The sequence below is a fragment of the Spea bombifrons genome, chromosome 6 (genome assembly GCF_027358695.1).
Source record: "Spea bombifrons isolate aSpeBom1 chromosome 6, aSpeBom1.2.pri, whole genome shotgun sequence".
Classification (NCBI taxonomy): Eukaryota; Metazoa; Chordata; class Amphibia; order Anura; family Pelobatidae; genus Spea; species Spea bombifrons.
The window spans coordinates 25,507,572-25,533,969 of NC_071092.1; the positions used below are offsets into that span (position 1 = coordinate 25,507,572).

The window sequence follows — 26,398 nt, forward strand, 5'->3', positions numbered from 1 at the left end:
TACATTCGTATCCGGGGCGAACATGATAACAATTGGTTGATGCAAGAGGAGGCCCTTGCCGGTAGACCAATAGAGTTGCTCTTATGGACCTTTAACTCCTGTTCCCTCCCCAGGACAAGTTTCAGCATCGGGAGTTAAAGGTCAGTGTGAGCGACTCTATTGGTCGCCAACAGGGAGCTCCTCTGGCCTTAACCAATAAAGGAGCGCCCTGCTGGCGGCCAATAGAGTCGCTCGTACGGACCTTTAACTCTTGGAATAGGATTGGTTTCTCCAGGTGGGGGCCTCGTCTGACATCAACCAATGAAGAACAGCTGCACTTTATTGGTTGATGGCAGAGGAGGCCCCTGCCGCCAACCAATAGAGTTGCTCGTATGGACCTTTAAAATCCTGGCGCCGATGCTGCTGCGTACCATGTTAACACCGTATTAACCCCTTCCAAAAGAAAAACAAAGAAAAAATAAACGAACATGAAGAATGTACACGAATATTCGCCCAAACCGAACACAGGAACGGGCAAATATTCGTGGAATAAAAAGATTTTTTTTTCCCATGAAGACGAACATGAAGATTAGGCCAGCGCCCAAGTCTACTTTCTCTTGTATTTAATAACTGTTTCAAATCTATTGAATTAGAGTTTTCACTTAATGACGGCTTCAATACAAAATTTGCTATCATAACTCAGTCTGCTACATAACCATATAGGGGTTTATTTATTAACCCCTTAAGAACCAGGCTGTTTTTTTATTTATATATCCTTCGTGACCGAGCCTATTTTAAAATTTTTGCAGTACTCATGTTTAGTTGTAATTTTCTTCTCTCTCGTTTGTTATATATAGTTATTGGGTTTTTTTTTTCTTCCAGATCATTTGATTTACTATAATATATAATGAAACATCTTTTACTCCTCTATAAAAGCTAATCAAGAAACTGCTAAGAAGATTGAAATACCTCAGGGTGTGTAAACAGCCTTTTAGGCAACAGTCATGTCCATAGTAAAGAAGGAAGCACCACAAACAATCTTAACCTTGGAAGTTAGAAGTTATTAAAAAAAAATACTTTTAGTTACTTTTACTATTACTCTATTTTGGTTTATAATGTATGGGGAAATAATAGGGAAGAACATTATGGGTTTTGTTTTGTACCATTTCATGTTATGCGATACATGGTTTGTTTTAAATGAGGTATCCATGAATAGCTTAACCTATCCAGGAAAAAATATAGCTTACCCTAGTTAAAATGTAAGCTAATTATACGGCATGCCAATGTTTATAACAATGAAAATATACAGGGGCCTGCATGAGCAGAAAATGGGACAGGAGTAGAACTTGAGGAAAATAGGTGGAAGGTAGGTGGGAGTGGGCAAGGATACCCCCTAATCTGCCATGAGTTCTGTAAAACCATAGAATTCTAGGCATGTGTCTAATGGAAATGGAACCACAGAACTGAATGGAATATAAGAACCATTTAGCTCATCTAGTCTGCATAGCATTCAAGAAGTTCAAAGCTCCAACTAAAGCTAAACTGAAATGGAAGTAGCATGGTCATCCACCAAATTCCTGTGGCCTTCCAGAATGGTGATATGTATCTGGCACAATGGGCAAATGCTCAGAGGGTCTGTGGCCAATAGAGCCAAATACTTACCAAAACGCAGATCTGGTCCTCCAATGGGCAGCCTTACGCCATAAGAGTATAAAAGCGTAACCTGGAGCCACGTGTATCCAGCCTTCAGACGCATGCATGTCATTTAGCAGCCATGGTCCTTAAAGTGCCAGGGCCACTTATTCAGCCAAATTCTGGCCCTGAATTGTATGAAAGCTAATTCAATGAAGATGTATAAAAAGAAATAGACACACAGGGGTATAGCAGAAAGCAGAGCAAATATCACACTCAACTTTTTTTTATTTAATATATGTATAAAAGAACAGGCCACAAAAATGAACAGATCACAGGAAACATATAGCATAATTACAACAAATACTTACAGAGTCAGATGTACATTTAGCAACACCACAAACTGTCGCTGTTCTGATTCAAACTTAAAAGTTCAATACCGTCATCAAATTGTGAACCGAGGATGGGATTGAACTTTTACGTTTTAACCTGAATATTGATGGTTATGCAGGACTATGCAAACTTTTATGTAAGAATTGTTTTTATTTTTTATATTGAATTAAAAATATGTATTTCTTTTTTTACATATACCGTATATTTCTGAACTACTGAATCTATACATTGGATACTCCCCTGCTGTGTACATGAGAGTTAAGTATAATATACCTTTGATGTGATTATAAAGTGCAATCTGGTAGTGCACCCTACCACCCAGTTTGCTAAATATTTTACTTAAATTAAAATTTAATTCATGCCTGGCCACAAAGTTCTGTGTTTCTTGCCAGCCTGTTATAAATGTCTAATAAAAAGTAATAGGTAGTTGTTGGCATTTTAAAGGCACTCACTATTTATATTTTATTTCGGGGGGTGCACTTATTTTAGGAGGCAGGATGTCAAAGATACTTTTTATTTAGCTTCTTATATTCTACACCTCTAAAGGTCACAATAATGAGTATAAACAATTAATTATTAACTTACTCAAAGTGTGCTACATAAAAGCCATAAAAGCCATAAAAGTTACAATAGTGTGTATGTAAATCGCAGAATATTTGTTTACACGATAAATTGTTAAAGAAAATACAATCTTCTACATAGTTTCCAAAAAGTCACTTGACCCTAGCCAAGCCTCTAAAAAAAAAATCGCTAAAAAGACTGGGAGGTATTTTAGATGAAAAGCCAAAAATAAAATGATTATTAAAATGGCATGGCTTATGTACTGATGTACTAGTCCTTTTTATTCAGAATTCAGAGGTTTCTGTGTAAAATGGAATGGGGTAGAACAATGTTTAAATAATCTAGTAGACATTTAGCCACACAATACGCCTAATTTTAGTGTGAATAAATGATGAATCAATATGGGTTATTGACAAAAGCAAATGAAATGTCTGTAAGACTTTACACATGGTCTATTGCAGAACTGATTCAGAGATAAGGGAGAGGAGACTCTTCATCTTCTTTGTGTCAAATTAGCCAAAAACACTTTTTGCCGGGCCTTCCTTGGGTTTCTCAAAGGCCGTTTCCCCTCCTGTCCGGACCTGGCTGAACACAGAAGGTGCCGCAGACCCAGCTTGTTCTGCAAATTAAGAGTATAGCACTTAGTCACCTCAGTTCTTAAAGTAGTCAAAGTGTGTCTGCTACATGTAGATGATGTAATAAACCTATGTAATTGGGTTTACAGATTAAAACACATTAATATTTGACAGCCCCTTATGTGGATACCAGGAGCAGTTGAGGAATGTCTACTTTCAAAGGAAGCTCCTTGACAGCCTTAACTTCCATATGCATTTCCCCACGGGTGAAACATCTTTAAGACATATTATTACTTCATAAGGTCATTTTGGCTACTTCTTTTAGGATATAAAAGCATATACCAAGGTTAAAGAGTAGGAAATGAAGCACTTTGGTAGGGCAGGCCGAGGAAGCTCTCAAGTATTATAATTATGTCTGACAACACTTGGACTTTTACGATCATCTCCATGTACTTTGTTACTGCGGCTTAATACTCACCACACTCCTTCATAACCTGATACGTCTTTGACCGGAGAGGAGTTTGGTGGCTGAGCTTAGTTTTTGCCCCTTTAAGATCTTCTTCCTTCACCGGTGGCCTCTTCTTCTTAATTGGTGCATTCTGCAGGGGGGGTCCATGTACCGGATTATTAATATTCAATCATATACATATATAGCTAGATTGAATATATATTTTGAGTTTTTGTCAAATCCAACCTAGACATGTCAATACTTCTCTTAACCGATACTTACAACCAGTAAAATAATAGGCTAACAATAAAAACCCAGGGTTTTATTGCCTGGAATTCAAAGGAACAGACCTGCCACTACAGAGATATGTCATACATACATTCATATAACTTTGACTAATGCAGTAAAAAAAAAAACACTTCTTCAGTCCAAGAGTAGTTAGCTATTTTTCCCCAGATCAGCTTTACTGGTATAAATAAACCGTACCCTATTGGTTTTAATAATGTTTCCTTTTTATGTTTTTTTTTTTTTTTTTTTTTTTTTTTACCCGTTTCCTGCTTTTTCAGCCTGGTGGGAGCGTTGTCAGTAACATATATTCTCTATTATTATATTTTAGCATAGTTTGCACATCGAGAGTGGAGACCGTATGGAAAACCACTTTCAGCTCGCTAAAGGAGATCCTAAGTGGAGTATAAAGAATGACCTGTGGCTGAATGGCAGGTTATTGCAGATCATTTTAGTATGTACAGATGAAATGCAAGTCGGAGTTGCCCAATGAGGTGTTTCTTATCCACCAGAAAGGGAGGCACTTTTGGTTCTGGTCATATAAGTGGGTGACTGCAACATAGCTTGACAAGTCTTAAGTGAAAATCCTGTTTAATACCCTAAAACATTGACAGTGCTCATCTATCATCCATGGTGGGCTGATGATCAGATGCCATTCTGTCCAAATTCCACACATTTGGGATCAAATACATTTCTAAGGTGTCCCTCTTTTTCAGGACAATTGTTTTACATTTCCACAAGTACATGGATTCTCCAATGCCCAAACAACATCCAACAAGCGAATGACTGAGAGGTTATACACTAAGCAATGAGTTGTGGTGGCATGGAAACTTTACACTTCTTACAAATAAATCTCTCTGGGTTGTACCAGTGCAATGCATGGTTATTCTTCATCTCACAGCAATGCATTATTATTCTTCATCTCACAGCAATTCAACTAACACAAGAATCCGGAAATCTCAGGAGCGTCGGAGATTCTGATGAGTTTGTGCTAGTGAAAAATAAGCTGGATTTGATATGATTGTGCAGACTGTGGAAGAGCCTCAGCAGTAAAAGGTGCCCAGCAAGTTAAGTTGGCATGTCGCCCACAACTGGGCTGAAATAGCTGGATTGATAATCCTTTATTCTAGTGACAATCAAGGCAAATAAACAAAGTGACGGAGTGCGTTATAAAATGTAAGCAAGGGTAATGCGATCTACTTCTGGTTAGTATTATATAAACTACTCTCGCCTTTACATAGTCATGATGGCATGCTAGAACTATTTTGGAGCAGTGCATAAAGTTAACCCTTTAAAACTGGTATTAATCCTCAAACTGCCACCGCAGGAGATCAAACCTCTGAATAATGATCAGGACACTCTGATATCGCATAATGGAATAACGTTTCTAATTTAGGTATATTGAGTCACCAGGTCACCTTGAGGCCCTTCTAGTACTGCCCAGATTCTAAAAGCCATTAATGAGGACAACGCAAAAAAGTCTAGTAGAATTGGCAATTGCGTAATAACTAGATTTCAGGAGGTACATGTGATATACGTGCATGTGCGAAGAAAAAAAAAAAAAAAAAAAAAAAAAAGCTCCTTCGTCATTGCAGTTACAACAAAAAAGCAAAATGTTATATTTGTAGCCAGAGATAGCTCTTGGGTACTAGGTGCTTGAGCAAACACATTGTCAAGTAAGGAATAATCGTAAGTAAAATAGGAAATGCAATATTTATGATAACAAGCTTATTTTATTATTTGAATTGCATACATTATAGCGATGTAACATAACGTTACTGTTGTCAGTTCATCCTACCCCTGCATTTTTTGACCAGTTGTGACTCAAAGAAGTTGCTTAATCTTTTTACATGGTAGCACCACCTCTAGTTATAAGTGATGGAAGACACATCAAAACTGTATTTAACGGAAGATCCGGAACAAAACAAAAAAAAAAGAAAGAGACTAGGCTGTTCCATTACTTTTCTAGCTTACTGATTAAAATTCCTAGGTTATTAGTAGTAGAACAATGAGATCAAGAATTTACTAAAGTATTAACACTTTTTTCAATTTCATTACTATAAAAACAACGATAGATTGCTCACCTGAGGCTGGGACATCTCTTTACTCAACTGTCCAAGCAGTCGACACACAGGGAGATTCTTAATAGGTTTGCATCCACAGCCTAGTAGCTGAGGCTATATAGGATGGGAGAGAGTGACGTGAGGAGGGGTGTAGCATTAGATTTCAGAGCACAGACACAGGCTTCTCCAGACAGCAGAGAGGAATACACGCACAATCTTATCCTGAAAGATGACACCAGTGGGGATAACTGGAACAACTGTTGTACGGAGCAAGGATACATGTTGGAACAGCTGCCATTTTTATAATAAGTACTCAATAGCATATAAAAACTTTTAAAGGGGTTACTATATATATATATATATATATATATATATATATATATATATATAATTCCATTGGTTGTAAGGCCAGTATCAAACCATATAAAGGGATAGATGAATACTGTAAAAAATTATATAAAAAAATAAGTTTAAGTAAATGAAATGGTTTTGTTATTTATTTGACAAAATATAAATAATCCCAGAAGCCCATGACTACTTATTTATGTTTTAGGGGTTAGAGCTAGAAATTATCCTTTTTTTATCTGAAAAATTGATAAAAGCTTTGATCAGTTACGAAAGTTCAGGTTCACAAACTCTTGCTCGATCATATTTCTTGCGAATAAATTTGCTATTTTATAACCTGTTTTTGGCACTGATACCTACTCTACCAATAACTGCAATGTTATGTTGGGGTACATCTAGGAACAGCCCCAATTGGTTTTCAGCTACCCTTTTCCTCTCCCTTTTTTTCTGGCAAGAGGTTATGATCATTCTTCAGTTAATTACAATCTGAGAGGTCCTTCTGTAATATTCATGCCACGTCTGTTTTTAGCTTATCTTATTTTCCAATTCATTCCCATCCACAGTGACATTTTCTTCCCTTTATTTTTAATAATTGTTAATAAAGCTTTTAACTAGGTTTTGTTCTTTTGTTTTTTGTTCTCAAATAATTGTTACACCTTTATTTTCTAATACATTTGGCTTTCTTTCTGGGTTTGTGTTTTGGTTTAGTGCAATAGCTATGGTGTTTTGTCCATTACAATTTATGTTGGGGGGGCATAGTAATGAACAGTTGGGGGTCGACAGTCTTGAGCCTAAGGAATGGCGGTATATAGCATAGTAAAACCAGAAAGGAAAGGTTTGTTTGGTGAGGTATACTGCCTCAATGCACCCAACTAATTTATACACAACTAGTGAAGAGTAATAATCTAAAAAGCACTCCATACTAAGCTAAAACCAGCAATTGTGAGGCAGTCTCCTGCACCAGGAACCCCCCAGTCACATAAAATAATGACATTTCACACCATCATAATGTATTTAATGCAACCAGAAAATTATGACTGCGTAGAACATCATGATAGAATGCAAGATGTTAAATAATGAAACATGCTTCACAGTGATGGTAATTACAGATTTCTATGCATACATAGGTACAACATTGGAGGCACTTGGAAATTACTTAGAAGTTGCACCAAATCCTCTGAAAACAATTGAACTTGTCAATTTCATATTTTAAGATATATCCTGTAAAACTATGTACAGAGCACAAGTAGTCATTCAGTACACAGCTGTCACTGCCGACTGCGTTTCACCTTTAAATCACAAATAAGAGGCAGATTGTCAGAGCCATCTTAAGTCATTTTGTAACAGGCCACACTTAAAGGGGGGTGGTTGCTGCCACAACTACCCAAAACTTGTGCTTTTTGTCAATTAGTGGCAGTCTGTGGCAACGATAAATCTCTCTCATTTTACCCGATCTTACAAGGGATGCCTAACTCAATGAACAACAATCGTCTTACTTATGAACAGCCCACAGATAAATTAAAGAGGAGGAATAATCATGCAGTTAATGAGAAAGGGAAGTTAAAGGGGAAGTCCCATGGAAAAAGTTTTTTCTTCCTGCGTATAAAATACAGCGCAGTATACATTAATGTGGGTTAACACTGACAAAAGCCTGGATCCTTTTGTTAGCTGCCATTATTGACAGTTGTAATAGGTTGAGGGAAATTCTCCGCTCAACCACCACACTGAGCTGATGCTTTATGGCAATGCTAATGAAGTTCGTTCCTCCACAGACTTTCATTAGTCAATGTCTGGCTGATTAAGAAACACTGAGCAGTTTTATTATCATTAATATAATTATTTTTTTATCACAGACAGTACAATAAGGAGACAGAACGTTTGTCTAGTAGATTAGGGCAAGATAAAAGTTTTAACACAAAAAAGGCTAAAATGCAGTCCCCTGAAATTATGTTATGCAAAAGATAACTAGAAAAGAAAACAGACCACTACTTAAAAAATTGCTTTTAATATGACACTGTAATAAAAAATGGTGGGTGTTCCCCTTTAAAATATCTTTCCTCATGGCAAACACATTAGGTGGGTTATTAATAGGATATATTGCATATTTTAATGTAGAATTTGACAGCTCCACTTTAAGATGTGTTTGAATATGGTTCCATTGTTGTAATAATTGTTAGAAATGCCACTGCTGTTACAAACAATAAAGCGTAACAGGTAGAGTTTGAAAATTTGTATTTATGGAGGCAACGGTGCTGCTTTAACCAGTTCCCTGCCAAGAAGAGCCTGCACAAAATCAAAGTTATCATTATAAAGTACAGGTCTCCATGGAAGGTGGGGGGTTAAAAATCCCTGAAAACTTAAGACATCTGCCAGACATTCTTTTGTATTAGTCTATAGTAACGCGTGTCGTTGCGCAGGTCGGTTTCTTCTGCATGCCAGTCTTTAGAAAGGAACATATATTCTTCTGCACAGGAACAGTAGAGAACGAAAAAAAAAAAAATCCAGATTTTCTGCCTCTGGTAGGAAAACGTCCTTTAAAATAAGTAGAACAAAGACAAACATTTCCTTAAATACTTTTGACCTTTTCCAGAGAATGTTTTCTAAAATCTATGTGAAAGTATAAATTAAAATTAAAGCAGGCAAACATAACTACTGTAACTCATCGGCCTCCAGAGGAAACTGTTAAACGGTAAACGGCCAAGAGCCCCTGGTACCTTCAGGTATAAGAGATGCGAATGAATGATTGAACCCCACTCCTAATGGGCAGCAGAAATAACATTAAGGCATAATCTTCCCAAAGAGGAGTGGGGTGTGTGAAATACAGATACTGCAGAGGTCTTATGGCAGGGAGCGGGGGTAAGACCATGCTTACATTGCCTTGTAGAACATTTTCCAGCAGGGCAATAAAAAAAAAAAAAAAAAAAAAACTGGAATGATTCTGACATCTTAAACCTAGATACCCAATTATATTACCTGAAGCTGGAAAAGCTATTTTAGCAAGTAGCAGGGAAATTAGGCAACCAATAATCTAAAAGAACCCTTTTTAGCTCCAAAAAATAGCATCCCTTTATCTTGTAACAAAAAAAGTAATGAGGCAGGTGTTTTGACCATATCATCTGGAAACCTTTCTTTACAACTCTCAGCAGGATATTCCAAAGCTCCTATCCTAAAGAAAATGCAAATATGATATGAATCTTACACACTGTAAGAATGAGTTTTCATGGAATGTTCTCTAGCATCCAAAACCAAAGTCAAAATGGATATACCTGGGTATACAAATTTTGGTTGGCTGCAGGGCAGTTAGGAGGTTTGATAAAGAGCCTCAGCAAAAGACCAGAGTTGACCTTAGTTTAGAGTAAATTAATGAGTGTGCATCCTCACCGGCTTCTAAGAAAAGCTGGGCCTCAGAGGTCCGTAATGTAAAACATGAAATAATACACGGTAAACAAACAATAAACAGAAGACACCTTCAGTAGATGGAGGCACAGCCAGAAACAATAAAACATTATCAGCTGTATTCAAACTGAAGGAATATTATTGGAATGAAGAAAGTGTGTGGAGGGGACACCTTCCGTGATTCCTGTTCTCTTCCCCATTCAAAGTCCAGCAGGCAACAGCTTTTATTGCGTATATTGCCTGGATGTGCATGGGCAGCAGCCTGTAGTGCAACTAAAGTCTCTTCTGTCCCTTCTATATCATATCCAATTATTCCCTTTTTGAAGTCAGACAGTAGAGGTAGTGGCTGGAAGAGTTCATGTGCCAGACAGCTGGACTCTGTTTTCTGCCTGCGGGCCTTGCCACGCTACAGCTGAAAGGGAAATCATACAGGCAAGCCAAAGCGATGTTTCTTTTTCTTGACCGACTTGGAGTTGGTCAGGCGGCGCAGATCCTCCTCACCTTCTGATTCCTCCATTTCATCATCTGCTGATATGAGTATCTGTGAGAGTGATAGAAATTTAAATCACAAAGTAGTATGGTCAATTTCTTACCAACTTTGGTTGCACCAAACATGAAAAAACACTGACTGTAGAATTCTAAGCAACGATCTCAGAATTAGTGGGGTAAAAAGATATCATCATCAAGGCAGATGATCTTAATGAAAGAAAAAAAAACAAAACAAAAGAAAAAAAAAAAAAAAAACACAAGAAGACCCTATTGGAGGAAAAATTTGCTTTTGTTGCTCTAACTCTCCCATCCTCTCGCTAGCTATATTCTCCACCGGCGGCTTCCATGTCCCTGTCTCCTTTCCTGCAACTCCACTTCTTCTCTTGCCTTTTCTTGTTCTTCTTGTGCTTTGTCTGATTCTCCCTGCAATCCGCTCCATTAACCAGGCCTACCAGAGCACTTCCGCAAAACGGTGGACCCTCTGGGCACAACCTCTAGCCTCGACCGGAGGAACAGGGGAGAGGCTGTCTCCGTGGCTCAGCCCTTTTGCTGAAGTGCTCCGTGAGGCCTGGTTCACTGAGAAGCAGAAAATAGACAGAAGAACAAGGAAACATGGACGTGGAAGACTTGTCTTATAATCAACTATATATGGTATATTAACATACCCACAGAGCACTATAATGCACATTCTTTTTATAGTGTCCATTTAACTACACATTATACAGGTGCAGCATTGCTCATCCTGTATAAACTCATTTTGTTTGGCTCTTGATAATGTAGTGAAGTCAAGAAGATGAAACAGCTCCCCTGATGACTCTTCCTTTACATAGAGAAAGTTGCAAAATAGAACAGTAATCTGTTGTACACAAAGAATGCTATTCATTTTTAAGAATTCTCACAAGTTTTGATTGAGAGAAGGAGGGTGAGGAAGGGACAGAAGCCAAGCTCATCTTTGCCTCAGGTTAACATAACAATGATGCTATTGTTAGCGTCTATACTCCTGAAAATAAACAAAATGCCTAAAGAGCAGAACTTTTGGTAGGAAATTACATTGTGTCTCAATTTCTTTAGCTAGGCATTGCATGCCAGGGTAGACGTGGAATTCTAAAAGTCCTTACTTCTGACTCTGATTCATCATGTGAGGCTGCCCGTCTGTATCTTATTTTGTTCCCATTTCGTGAGTCTGGACGCCCATCTTTCTCTTCAGTCTTGGCCTTTGTCTTCCCTTTCTTCATTAAAAAGTTGTCAACAACCCAGAACATTAATGCCTGCCAAAGAAAAGGTTTAAGCAATTTCTTTTCATGATATTTTTATAATAGTTCCACAAAAATAATTCCACAGGTGGCAGATCATGTACACCAAGGGCTTGGGGCACAAAATAATTCAATACCTGTTTAAATTTGCATTTAAATGGCAAGGGTCATATTATGGACAAAAATTCAAAGTGGGACAGTGTTGGGAGGATGGATGGCCAGCAGATGACAGCAAAGTTGTCTTTTAAGCCAGCACAACTTTTCCCCTTATTATTTGCCCAAAATACAGCCGGCATATTGTATAGGAGAAATTACATGCATGAACAAAAAGTGCAAATAAAAAGATCAAATCTGCTTTTTGTTACCAAATCTACGTGTGGTCTAACTGTGCCAAGATGTATGTATGTGTGTGTATATATATATATATATAAAGTCCAAAAATAATTACCGGCACTCCAGGGACTTTGCAAATGACCACACAAACAACTTCGGTTTTTAAGTCAACGTTTCAGTCTTGTTTATTACAGACTTTCATCAGGACATGTCCTGATGAAAGTCTGTAATAAACAAGACTGAAACGTTGACTTAAAAACCGAAGTTGTTTGTGTGGTCATTTGCAAAGTCCCTGGAGTGCCGGTAATTATTTTTGGACTTTATATTATTTACTGCTGCAGTTATTTGGCACCGGGCAGAAATTTGGCATTTGGAGTGCAATTGTTAATTTTGGATTTTATATATATATATATATATATATATATATATATTATATATTATATACACACACACACACACACACACACACACACACACATATATACATACACTAACGTTGAATTTTACTGCGGCACATATCCTATATGCATCAAGCATTATCATAAAATAGTCATAAATAGTACTGATCAGCGACTTTAATTTAGCTTATGGTATAGTGACCTAGTCATTTTCATAACCCATTTCATGTTTTCTGACAGATTCCAACTATATGTGGTTTTGGAATACCTGAAAATGATACTCACATTAACAAAAAAGGGCACTATGAGCATCACAATGGCCAGTTCGAGCTGTGGGTTTTCTATAGGGTTCAGCATGGCAATCTGGAAACAAAGGGGGAAAAAGGTCAAGGGAATACACTGAAAGAAGGTTAGTTAAGCAACCATCATATCTTTCAACCACTTGCTTCTGTTTGAAGGCTGTTCTTCATTTCCCCAATACACAATCTCACAGTCAAACAATTTGCAACCATGGCATCTTTCCTATTAAACCTATTTCTAACTCCCCATTCAACCAAAGCTGGTAGCTGCAAATGGACAGAACCTCTTTGAGATTTGGTATGAGCAGGACAAGGACAATGGCTGTTTTCTCAAAGGTCATGATGAGGATGTAGAGGGCACACTGACCAACCCACGCCTTACACTGCAGAGGATCACCTGCAAGGGAAAAGAATTCTCATCAGTCACGTAACAGCCCAGGAATCAGCCATGCTTCCCCATCAACTGTCAATACTAAATGCCCTCTTTACCGATTGTTCCACTATGTTCAAATGAGTAATGTTCGCAGAATGTAGCCCATGGTATAGGCTGGTACATTATGATCAAATAAATCCAGGAATGGTTTTTCTATTAAGAAAATATTTGTAATTGTATATAAACTTCTTAGTTTAGCCAATATAATACATAATATAATACAAACTACTGATAATGTAATCAAATATGGCCTACACCAGGGGTGCACAGCTGCAAACTTTGGGGACCCCAAACAGGTCACAGCTTTTGGATATCCCAACTTAAGCACTTGCTTTCAGTTAAAGATACACTTAATTTTTAGGCCTGTTTGTAACCATTGAAGACTGGGGTTGTGCGGCCCTGAACAAAACTAACAATTAACCCTGCACACTTGCAACCTTAGAGGGGTTTTCACTCTGCTCAAGTGACAAATTCAGTGTAACTAGCAACCTCATCAACCCACATGTGAGTGATTTGTTACCAGACAATACAGATAGTATTTTTTACATAACATTACATTTCTAAAAGACTGATCTATAGCACTACAGTCTCTATAAAAAGGTTACATATTGTGACAAAAATGCTTTCATTCATTCATTCATTCATTCATGGCTTTTGGTCTTCTAGAAACTATAAAGACTGACACACTGCACTGAAAATATATTCTACAGTAAAGAATTAAAGGGAGATCATGTTATACTGCGGTACACCCTTGTACTGGAGACAGATTGTTGGATTAACCTTTTAATATTACCCACATGCGCTAAGAGGACAAGTATGTAAGAATAAACAAGCAAGACTGAGTGCTAGAAAGATTGGCTCTGCTTTGTGCAGAATTACTGAAAAAGGGAAGGCACAGATCTCTTAGTGGCTCAGGCTTTTTCCAAGGCCTGTGAGTGCCCCCTAATCCAAAAAAATCCAGGCCAATGTAATAGGCAAAAAAGAAAGAATACAAGCAGGCATTATGCAATTACATCCTGTGTTTTCAATACACTGCTTAGATTTCAAGCTGTAGAAAGCATGTCTGCCTAATGTAAAGAGTTTGTGTTTTACCTCTCGAATGTTTTGAGTTGGTGTTGTCCCTGGTTTTTAGCTAGTAGGTATCTAGTCACCGTGCAGTGAACTGTGGTGGGGGACAAAGTCGAACTTTGATGCTAAACACTGGTTTCACAAATTGGTGTTGAATGCAAGAGAGTCACTAGCATGAACTGGTACAACCTCTAGCCTACATCAATTAAAAACAGATGGAAGATTGTTTTGCATGTAGGTATCCCATGGTGTAATGCCCAGTTTAGAGCCTTTTAACCCTTTATAAAAAAGTTCCTTAAGGACCAATGACATACCTGGTACGTCATAGGTTAAAAACAGTCCAACCAGAGCAGTCAGTCTACAGCAGATCTACTGCACTTCAATACATGCAGCCAATTACATGCACAGATACAGTTCAATGACAAAGGCAGCGCTGTTCTCTGCCCATCTCCTCACTGTGGTAGTCAGCTGGACAGAATACAGTAAGAAAGTGATTTCCTGGGTCCCAAAACCCATTTTTTTTATCTGACCTCAAGGGTTTTTTGCTTTACAATTATTGCTTAATGTATATTGGGTACTGTGGTGGGGGTTAGTTACTGGGCAATTAGTTAGAAAATTATAAGTATATGAGAATATAAGGTGTTTTTTTTTTAATCAGGGCAAGTTAAATATATATATATTGTAATTTTAACCATTTATACTAGCTGTGGATAATTAATATATTAATATAATAGAAATATGTTTCTATGTCTTACACATATGAAGGTTTTTTGTTTTTTTTTTAATGAAACTTTTAAAAGAAACACATAGTAAAAACATGAAAAAGGGTAAAACAGCCCTGGCCCTTAAGGGGTTAAATAGTTGTTGCTTTCTTATCTTCATTGACTTGTGTTCACATTCATACATATCATATACTCTTGATCCAGTCATCAGCTAGAATTGGTTGTGAAATAACTAGGCGCTTGCAGCAGCTGATCTCATGTCTGTATACACACTGATGAATAACTCTTAAGTCAGGGAAACGGTGACTCAGAGGTCCATAAAAAACCCAGTATAAACATGAGAAAACAGAAGACACTACGGCCAGTAGAACTATTACATTGCAAAGTGATATGATAGACAGACTGCCTGGTACTATTTCATACATGACAAACGACTGTATATACAGGCTGCTACCATGAAGCCTTTGCAAGAGGTTTTAATTTGAAACATTTTAACACATTCTGCTTGCCATGGTTCTGTTAGCTGCCCCAATATATTAAATGCAGAACAATTTATATGTACATCTTTTCGGGAAAGAAAAATAATGACAAACCCGGCCCATTTATAATCCGTGCATCAGCTGACATCACAGCAGTACCTGACTGCATTGTCATATATGTGGTTTGATTAAACTTTTTTAAATATCCCAGTATTAGCGGGGTCTAAAAGAGGGTACACACCACAAACACTAACAAAAAAAACAAATACCGTATTGGCTCGGATATAGGCCGCCCCCGTATATAGGCCGCCCCCGTATATAGGCCGCACCCTAAAAGTTTGGTGCATTTTTAAAGAAAAAGTTTTTTTCTTTAAAAAAGCACCAAAAAAAACATACTGCCACTCTGTCCCCCGCCCCCCGAGATATGCTACCACTGTCCTCCCTCCCCGAGATACGCTGCCACTGTCCTCCCTCCCCGAGATACGCTGCCACTGTCCTCCCTCCCCGAGATATGCTGCCACTGTCCTCCCTCCCCGAGATACGCTGCCACTGTCCTCCCTCCCCGAGATACGCTGCCACTGTCCTCCCTCCCCGATGTCCCGGGCGTCGGGCGCTAGACCCCGAATATAGGCCGCACCCCCACTTTAAAGTCTTAAAGTGGGGGGAAAAAGTGCGGCCTATATTCGAGCCAATACGGTAATAAAATCCAAAAAAGATGGTCTATTTCTGTATGTTATATGCTTTTGGAACCAATTATATATTAACACACAAAATTGAAGCCTATTTAATGATTTCCATCTTTTAAATGTTGTAATTATTCTATGTTACGAAGCCACATACCATATTCACCAAAACGCAAAGCGTCCCACTGTCTCCACTCCACAATGCAGCTTACCACTCTGACTCCAGCGTAGATAAGCAACATGCCAAGCGTGGCATCAAGTAGGAAGTTAATTAAGTATCTGTTTAAAGAGACAACAGGAGGATCAGATGGGCAGTAAAACACACATGCATAAAAAGGGATTCTGGTGCAAAGTTTTAAAAGTGCTCTTATCACTACAGCAAACAATCCCAATGCTGAGCTTAAACAAAAACGGTTTATTATCATCTTCCAATCGTTGGTGTATTCTGAACTTTAAAATACAACATCTCCAATAAGATTATATACAATTTAATTTCCAGATATACATGATATTTTTGGTATGCATGGTTTCCTTTTCCTCCATTGTTGCTCCCACCGACGGAATAAGACTATGCTTATTTAAAATAAAAAAGTAGGAATTACAATTGCGCAAATAGAACCTTGTAATTCCCATTAACTGACATATGAAGACAATAAACAAAAAGATATAATAGATGCACAATAGGATTACAGAAATACGCTACACAAAGCTTACAGGGAGCAAGGGTCCTCTCCAGTGAGATCTGACAGGTAGACATTTGCAAAGTGAATGAACAGCATCCCAATCGCCTGTTTGGATGTATCCAGAAACCTATAGAAAACAGACAACGGTGAACAAAGCGAGCAACTCCAGAGTTATCAATGCATAAAAAAATCTGACATAAATGTTAAAGTACACCACCATCTGGATTCCACATCTTTCATTGGATGGGGAGGTGGCTATGACCTATTTTATAAGACGGTAAAACAGCCTCTATGAACATTTAATGACTTTTCAAGTAGACTGGCCAACCACATGACGAGGACTACTTCAGGTAAAGCGTAAGGTGAGATCGATACAGTGAGGAGGCACAGTTGGGTCATTTGCTTATAATCAGAAAGACGGTGTAAGCACGTATTCACATGTTAACACGGCCAGTGGCATACAGGCCTGCCGTGCTATTACAGTGACAGACGCAAGAGTGATTTGTTTCACATAGACGCACTTCGCAGGGCTTCCACACACTGCCTCTTTCGGTGCTATGACTTGTTTGAGTGACACTGGCCTGCTAAACACAAACATGTCACGGCACTAAAAAGGGCAGGACTAGGATCCAAATAGAAACACTCCGGGGGATTTCAAAATGTACATAATAGGAAAAGCCTTGTGGAAAATATTTTGGACATTACTGTTTAAGGTATGCAGGACCACAGCTTAACTAGACCCATGACTGAACTGATCAGTTATGGGAAACCAATAGACACTGCACAGGACATATACAAATATACAATTTAACGGCATTCGGGATAGCTTTATGCCTATCCTATACACGTTTATATGTCATCACTGTTTTAGCCTCTACCGCTTCTGATTGGAGGTTGTTTATCTACTATCCTCTCAGTAAAATGTTCTTTATGTTACATCTGGACCTCTGATGCTAGTTTTAGATTATGACCTCCTAACTGCCCCTAAATTAACCCCAAAGACCCCATCAACCATAACTGCCCCTAAATTAACCCTAAACACCCCATCAACCATAACTGCCCCTAAATTAACCCTAAACACCCCATCAACCATAACTGCCACTAAATTAACTCCCACCTCCCCTATTAACTTTTTACTTAGTGTTAGATAAGTTGCTGAGCAGTGTGGGTGCTATAAGGAAAGGGGCGGGGTCAATCGTCACAGTGTGACTGCAGGGAGGGACTGTAAGTAGTAACTGCTGTAAGTGACATTGAATTAACCGGATTATAAAACGAGGGGTATTTTTCAAAGCATTTGCTCTGAAAAAACCCTCATCTTATAATCGATAAAAATCGATTCAACGATGGCAACGATTTTCATTATCGATTATAACGATTAGTTGTTGCAGCCATAGATATCAGACCAACAGGGCTCCAAGTACTAATGTTTTATAACAGACTGAGTACCTCAATAGGCTCACCATATCTAGTGTTGGCCTACACTGGGTCTTCTACAGAAACTTACAGATCTGAGGAAAGAGCAGTGGTTTCATACTTAATATACACAAAGCCAAAGCATTCTACTAAGGTCGGGGTAACAGAACCAAAAGGAACACATACTTGCCTTTCCAATAGACAACAACAAAGATCACAATAAGGTATTTAACTTCTGCAGCAATATTATATCCAACAGCCTCAAAACATGAGGCCGCCCATACAAGGTACTATAGAGGCGATACAATCCTGGCACAAACTTGCCTTACCCTTTATAGGACGAGTCAAAATTCTTATTGCAAAAGCTACTTTCTCCCTATCATGGGGTAAGCCATTTTTGCACACTTTTTTCTAGACCAAGAAATGTGCAGAAACTTAGATTTTTTCCCAACCAATTACGCCAAGGAGAGATACATAGGCAAAATAAAGCACTACTATACCGAAAAGGTATATATTATCACAGGTACACTAAATAAGAAAGAGGGAAGTTAGAGCAGAACAAAGGTAACCTCAAAATGCAAATACTGCTGTTGTAAAATAACCTGTATCCATACGGGGTTAATATGTGCTCGGGATAGTTTGGAAAATGGACAGTTCCTCTTTAGCAAGTGGGCAAGGGTGAGGATCTTGTTAGGAAATTTGCAGTGGCAGGCCATCTAAATCTTCTACATGGCACACAGCTGGGGCCTGAGGATTCTGTATAATGTATAACGCAATTGCAAGGGAGACACCTGATCATTTAAAAGGACCTTCTAGTTATTTTATGCATATGATGGTTGGAGTGTTACACATTTATTCCTTTGATATATGCTATGGAGTTACAATTCAATGAAAGTCCACTTAGAATATGCATGAGGCATCACTTCATGAATTACGCAAAACACTGTGTAAATCATAGCTGCACAGTGCAAAGATGCCAGGTGTGCCTCTAAAATGAAGACCTGACTAGGTGGCTTACAACTGACATTTGTCAAAAAGAAAATTAATGGCACCCACAGACAATCACAGTACAATTCACCCTGGGATTGCAAAGCTACAGACAATATCATGCTCAGGAAACATATTTAAGTGGAGAGGAAAGGAAACACAGACAAACGGGACTGCCATGCAACCAAGGTTTTGTTCATAACAGTCAACTGACTGAATGTCCTACATATACCCAATTATCATACCTGGGGGCTTTCAGGCTGTGACAACCCGGGACCCTCCCTTTGTGTACAAACGGCACACATGGTACAAATTAGGTTTCTTGTTCCTTGGACCTATTGCTTGCTATTTTCAGTTTCTCTCTCTATGGTTGGAAAAGCTGCTCATTGGATTTGCATCGATCACATTGACGTGCTACTATTCACAAGATACAAGGTTGGCATCCTGAGTCCACTTTGCCAACTGCATATATCAAACGTGTTTAGCACTGGGAAGGTTAAGTTCAGCCAGCAGCAGATGCATGAAGCTAGAAACTGGAAGTGGATAATGTGGCATGTTCACGGGTGTGAAATCATATGGTGTGACTTCACATGACCCAAAACTAATGCATAGATAGTAGGCACATTTGTTGTATGCTACCTGTGAGTGCCTTAAACTTCCCCTGAGAGGGACAATTTTTTTTTTATTCTGGATAACAGGGAACAATAAGAAAAAAAGAGACGGACAGGGAAAATTGGACACAAAACATATGGCGATCACACCTGAGGCCATTTTACATTAAATAGTAAAAAGAGTAAAGTACATTTAAAAAAAGATAAAATAATAATACTTGCCATATTCTCCAAGGACGTCGTTCATGCTTTGGTTCTCGAAAACGCTTCACTGGAAAACAGGATAGAGAGGGAAAAAAAATCAATTATTACTTATTTTAAATCATCGATACATGAGCACTCAGACTAGCAATAACCTTTTTATAGATTATTACAAGGTCCGGTCGGGTCAATAAATAAATAAATGGACAAATCCATTAAGTACTACACATATTTTGCCACCTGCCTGTTTTGTGCTTCAAAGTCTGTTTTCCCCACATCGTTTAATGTTAAGTAGAAACATCCTGTATCCTCTGAAAGCAGCAGATTAGTTTGACATGATCTCCTAAAGGGGAACACCCAACATACTTGTATATCCTATGGTTGTAAGAAATATATATGTAGTATTTGTGGCAGACAGTGCATTTATTAATTTGGATTGGAGAGGCTACTTCTCATGTCTTTAAGCAAGCCACAAATTGTCACAAAATAACAAAACCCCCCAAACAAAATAACAAAACTTTGGCTTGAAGTACAGTGTTCATGATGCCAGGTCAGGCTAGTACCGAGTGTCCTAGGGAGTGTCCTAGGGAGTTAGGTAGGACACATAGCTGTAGCAAACACTGGATGTCCTGCCAGTAAATCAAACAGGATCAAGAAGGAACGCCTTGCAGAACTTAAAGGGACAGTCTGGTGTCCCTAACAGGCCTGGTAAAGAATTTATAGCAAAGTACGCTGCGAATACAAATTCTTCAGAGAAAAAAAAGCCCATTCAAATTACCCGGGGGAGAAACCGCAATTCTGCAGCCCCCCCCCCTGCGGTCCGACGATTATTGCCACTGAAGCACCCAGGCACCGGCAGGAGAGAACGCCCATTGAAAGCACATGCTGGCAGGGGTCTGAACAGGTCCCTAGGCCATAGCATTCCTCAGAGCTGGAGCACATTGGAGACGAGTAGCTCATATGCAGGACGATATGCTCGGCGGAACACATCTTGTGGGTGGAAAACAGCCGGGCGCAGAGGAAAAGGCTTACAGGGGGAGTTCTGCACAGCCCGTCCATGCAATTGCTATGGGGACAACGCAGCTCTCGTATGCATTCAAATTTTACAAGATGATATGTTATAAAATACCATCCTACATTATAGGAATGACCTTATTTTTCCACATGAATTACAATTTGTGAATAAAATCATGCTTTAACGTTTAAAGTTGACAAGTCAGTGAACAAGTCAGTCCCCGTCCCTCACTGATTTTAACAAGGTCACCAATAGAAACCGATCAGTGTGTAAACGGCAACCCTGTTTCAGATATCCATGAATACAAGTTAAGACATTGTTACAAGAATTATCTCCTTATGGAATCCGCTGCTGATGCAAATTCAGGACATGTTTGGACAGCGTAATCAGGATCTCTACATTTAGTTGCCAAGGGCTACCAATACCTTTGGAACAACAGCTTCCTGACAGTACATTCAATCAGTAGACGCTTTAAAAAAAAAAAAAATTTGATGGGTCCTTAAAAAAAATATATGATCTATCGAATGTCTCAAACTAGGATAAACAAACCCTTCTGTTTTACATTTTATTTCACAATTTCCCACTCATATATTTTGCTCAAACAGCTCAGCAGCTGGAGACATTAACAATAATAATAATAAAAAATAATTGCACATCATATACCACAATTTAAAAGTAATCATATATCAGTTATCGCCAGTAGGCAGCTATTGAGCTGCTGTTAAACTGTAGTCCCAAGGCAATCCTATTTCAGGTATCTTGGATAAGAATCATGGGAATTGCGATCCAAAAGCAGCTGAAGCTAGCATGGTCCTACATAAAATACTGGATAAAGAATAAATTAATTGATAAACAGTTAATGGTACGGTTTGTATTGCACACAGAGACAATCTGAAACCGCTTGGTTGATGGGACAGGAAAAACTTTGCGTTCTGGAATAGATTACAGGGGATGTACACTTTACTTGAGCACAGGTTGAATCAGCTGATCAGTCTTTCTGACAATATCCAGACAAGCGTTCGCTGGTTGAAGACTTCAGCACCATGAAAACTATATAATGAACAGAAAGACTGTACACAAACCAGTATAAATAAATTATACAAATACCGTGTCCATGCAAATAACATGGACATCTCCATTTACAATCATCAATTCAAAAATAACTTCAAATGTACTCAGACTAAATGTAGTTAAATTGCTTAGCAAACTTGTAAGATACACAGATGCCAATTTTAATTGAATGTTTTATTCAATCCGGATTTATCCGGATAAATACTATGCATTTGACAGGGAACGGGGCTGAATGTGTTAACAGAAAAAGAGGGAATGTTCCTGATTCACCCACACGGGATCATTCATGCTCATACACTTGTTCATTTATCTTTCTGCAAAGTCAGCAGAACCAGAAGAAAATAAAGTTTACTAGAGGACAGACAAATATATACCCTTATGCCATATTGCTCTTTAAAGCTTTAAAGGTGCAGTTCCACTCAGACAAACTGCACTCTAACGTCATCTGCTGGTTTAGTCACATAAAACAATCCAATTTAACGCGCATTTTGCGTTTTGACCTACAACAACCTATCAGTGCCTATTTTTGTGCCACATGACAATTATTTATTCCCTGAAAGAATTATCAATAAAGCAAAATTGTACTTAAGTATTTTTCTATGGGAAGAGTTTAAGCATTCGAAAATACTCTCCCTCAAGTTCTTTTTGATCCAAAGTTTGAGATATGAGGGCGTCCAGGACTGATATCTTCTCAAATAACAAGGAGGAAGTTGTTGGCATGTAAAACACTTGGGTAACCGGCAGGAGTGACTGAAATTAGCCACATGCACGGTCAATTTTTATCTTATCTCCTGAGATTATTATACTGCTACCTTTCCCTTTGTTGTTTCAGTAATTATTTCCCCATTATCAGTTTACAATGGCATAGGCTGATAACACTAATTCCAGCAGAACACAAACACCAGACATTAATTTGCTTTCACACAAACAATTGATGAAGTTGTTATGGATAAACAGTGATTTTATTAAAAACCCTACAATCCACATATAAAGTATCACTGGAGTGGGAGCGTAGCATGGACTAATGTTGACTATGATAGTATACATGTTACAGGGACACTCCAGCCATCATATGCACTTTAATCCAACTATCCCTTTAAAAGAAACCCACTTTCAAATATCCTTTCTACAGAACTATCTTTAGAAAGTACTCGCACATGTACTGAATTAAACCGGTATATAAATACTACAAACTTTCAGGCATTGCTTGCAAAGATCAGTCCTGCAGCATGTATAGCCCAAAAGCATCCAGTTTTAAATGGCTGATTCGATAATTGTAATTATGATCGATGCACCAGTGCCCATGGGAGGTTATAATTGAGGAGGGAGCCTGTCTAGGGGCATACTCTAGAGAGTCTCTATAGTACTTAGCTGCGCGATCTGAACATCTGAGGATAGGGCAATGCAGACTCAAAACAGGTTACATTACCCCCATTACCCAATAAAGATCTTTCCGGAGAGAAGCAGCATATCACATTTCCAACTCCTAAATAATTGAGTGATCTCAGGAAGACGACATATGTACTTCACCCTCACCAGGCTCCAAGGGGGACATGCACCATGCTGCAGAACATGATGACGCTATATAAAATAAATAATAAGTGGGGGATCATGAAGAAGACATATGTACTTCACCCTCACCAGGCTCCAAGGGGGGCATGCACCATGCCGCAGAACATGATGACGCTATATAAAATAAATAATAAGTGGGGGATCATGAAGAAGACATATGTACTTCACCCTCACCAGGCTCCAAGGGGGACATGCACCATGCTGCAGAACATGATGACGCTATATAAAATAAATAATAAGTGGGTGATCATGAAGCTAAGCTTCAAGGGGGGCTGCGCCATGCATATAAGTGGGTGCTGACTGCATTGTGCATTTACATAGAGAAGTTCGTAACCTCAATCACAGGATGACCAAGGGAAAGCTTGGAGTTTCCATCCAGCTGTGACAAAGCAAGCCACAGCTCGAGCTGCACCCTTCTTAACAAGCAAATACCAGCGGCTTCTACAAGGCCTGGTTTGTGAGTTAAAAAAAAAACAAAAAAAAACTTGCAACGTAGCCTGAGTTTGGGAGTTAACTCTTCACGGGTTGTACTCTAGCAGCTAGAATAAATCAGTTATGATCCATACATACAGCAAAAGAGTTAACGCCCAAAAGTGAATGTTTTAGTAAAGAATAAATGTAAATCCCAGAATTACTAGTTCCATTTTTCATATGTTTTCTGTAAGGCTTAATGTTTTTTTACACTTTTCTGATGACAAAAATATTCTGCTGGAATTATCCTGAGATACAAAAACTTTTTCTTACGTTTGACTTAATTTGGAATAAAGGTTTCCCCACATCTAACAAAAAAGCACTACTTAAGCGAAGGGACATTCTACACTATAGATACAGTAAGATTACTGAGCTTGAGTCCCAGATGGCAGCTTGTTCAAAATTATTACACGAACACAATTAACATGCACCTAAAAACAAAAGGAAACAATGACATCACATCGTGACGTCATGGCATTACGTTATTAGAATGTTTCCAGATGTAAGAAGACCTAAAATATCTATGAAGTAATTTCATGGTAATCATGATGCAGATTGTTTTTATGGTTTTAGGGTAATTTTAGATAAAGTTACAGATAATGAGATTTATTCTGCTCACGCAGAAATCCCAGGGAAACATTTCCAATGCCCAGGAGGATAAACCAAGGATCGTCCTTTCAACAATTAGGTACACAGCTGTGCAGCCACATTTAAAGACAATGGAGTAAGCTTTGTCAGCAACACAGACTATAATTATATATATATATATATATATATATATATATATATATATATATATATATATATATAACATAATACATAATAGTCACTTTTTGCTGTCACAAATTATTCTATAAAAAGGAATTCCATATATAAAGTCCTGATAGCTTCCATGTCCCAATAGAAGTCACTGACAAGCACCCCGAACCATAACTATGAAAGCGGATGGCAATTCCTACACAGAATGGCAGGCCCTGCTAGTCGTGACCCATAAGATAACTTACGTGTACCGACTCTGTGAATAGAACAGGCATATTACGTCAAATGACACACTGTGACACACTTTTGAGCACGCACGCCGACCGTGCAGGACTTCCACATACTCACACATAAGGATGCTGAAGGCCATCACTGCCAGCAGGCCCTGCAAAAAAATCCCGAAACTGTCCATGAGCGCCCCATTCCCGCAACCTGGAGGCGACCGGCCAGAGGCCGGCGACGGCGACCCGGAGCTCAAGCTCCTGTTCCCAGTGCTCGGCCCCATGGCACAGAGCCCCTGTCAGAGGGGCCGGAGCCAGCCCAAGCCGGTCACCGCGGCAACCAGCGGACGGTAGCCGGTAGGGGACGTGTCGTGACGTCACGCCGGTGCCTGAAATTGGGCAGGGTTCTGTATGACACGTGACACTTAAAGGGCGGTACTGTGCTAGTTGTCACTTGACGTTAGGCTGTTAATGCTTGTGTAGAGCGGCGCAATGGGAAGTTGATATAGGAATAGGGAGCGTGTTATTGGGAGGTTGTCACACTGTACTGTTCCATAGAGAGGAGTCTGAATGTGTAGAAGGGGTATTTAAATGGGCTGTACATTTCTGAACCGTCCTGCTCTGGAGTTCTATGCTCCGTGGTTCTGTTATTTTTTGACCAGCTAGTATAGCCTTTACTGCACCTCTCGTCCTGACTCAAATGAAACATCTGTCAATAAGATTTAGTTTGCATTATTATTATTATTATGTTTTATTTATATGGTGCCAACAATTTACGCAGCGTTTCTTACAATACATGTGTTCAAGTTGTATGACAAGACTAGAATTGACAAAGAGAAACCGATACATTGAGTGTATATTCCCATTGATATTTTACTTTGCTTGATGTTACATATTGCCTGATCTGTGTATTCTGGCTCTGTTTACATTCCTGTCTTGCTTGATGATTATCTGGTATTTCAGTTTACGGCTCTGTCTTATCCAGTGTACCATGATTTTGACCTGTGTATGGCCTTGGCTGCATGACCTTGTCTGCCAATTTCCCCAGTCCGTCTGCTGCCACCTGCCAGCCTCCCTAGTCTGCTACCCTGTACCAGTTCCCTGCACAAGGCCTGCTGATGGCTCTAAGAAGACAGCCTGCCTGTCCCATGACCAGATCTAAGCCTGAACCTGTCCCTGCATAGAGACTCCTAACAAACTCGGAGTAGAATAGCAGGCCATTGGTTTCTCAGTAAGATTACTACATTTCTCTTGTACCATTCAGGATTTCTGTTTTTCACCCATAGGCAGTCATAGCACAATTGCCTCCCCAAGAATCATAAGGCATAATGCACATACATGCATTCATACAAATATATCCCGCATAAACATACATATATAGAATCACACACACACACATAACATTCAATTTACTAAAGACAGGTACATGTCTCTAATGATTGTATGTATATTATGATATAACATAAAGAGAATCCTCACTCACTAATGCAGTCTCCAATCAGATTCTTTATGTGCTAATAAAATCCTTAGTGGACTGGCATTTTAAACCCCATGTGTGCT

General features: G+C 38.8%; 2 protein-coding genes across 2 annotated transcripts; both read right to left on the reverse strand.

The window, feature by feature from the left end:
• Positions 1 to 3,063: 3,063 nt before the first annotated feature.
• On the reverse strand, positions 3,064 to 6,059 carry MUSTN1 (musculoskeletal, embryonic nuclear protein 1). Its single transcript, XM_053468688.1, has 3 exons — positions 5,958 to 6,059; positions 3,619 to 3,739; positions 3,064 to 3,184 (listed from the first exon to the last, which is right to left on the reverse strand). The coding sequence occupies exons 1-3, from the start codon at positions 5,970 to 5,972 to the stop codon at positions 3,078 to 3,080; spliced, it is 243 nt and encodes an 80-aa protein (XP_053324663.1). The 5' UTR covers positions 5,973 to 6,059; the 3' UTR covers positions 3,064 to 3,077.
• Positions 6,060 to 9,994: 3,935 nt separating this feature from the next.
• STIMATE (STIM activating enhancer) lies at positions 9,995 to 25,228 on the reverse strand. The gene is made up of 8 exons (XM_053468689.1): positions 24,966 to 25,228; positions 19,751 to 19,799; positions 16,549 to 16,644; positions 15,992 to 16,113; positions 12,734 to 12,846; positions 12,436 to 12,513; positions 11,285 to 11,434; positions 9,995 to 10,218 (listed from the first exon to the last, which is right to left on the reverse strand). Exons 1-8 carry the CDS (start codon positions 25,120 to 25,122, stop codon positions 10,102 to 10,104), a joined length of 882 nt encoding a protein of 293 aa, XP_053324664.1. The 5' UTR covers positions 25,123 to 25,228; the 3' UTR covers positions 9,995 to 10,101.
• Positions 25,229 to 26,398: the final 1,170 nt, after the last annotated feature.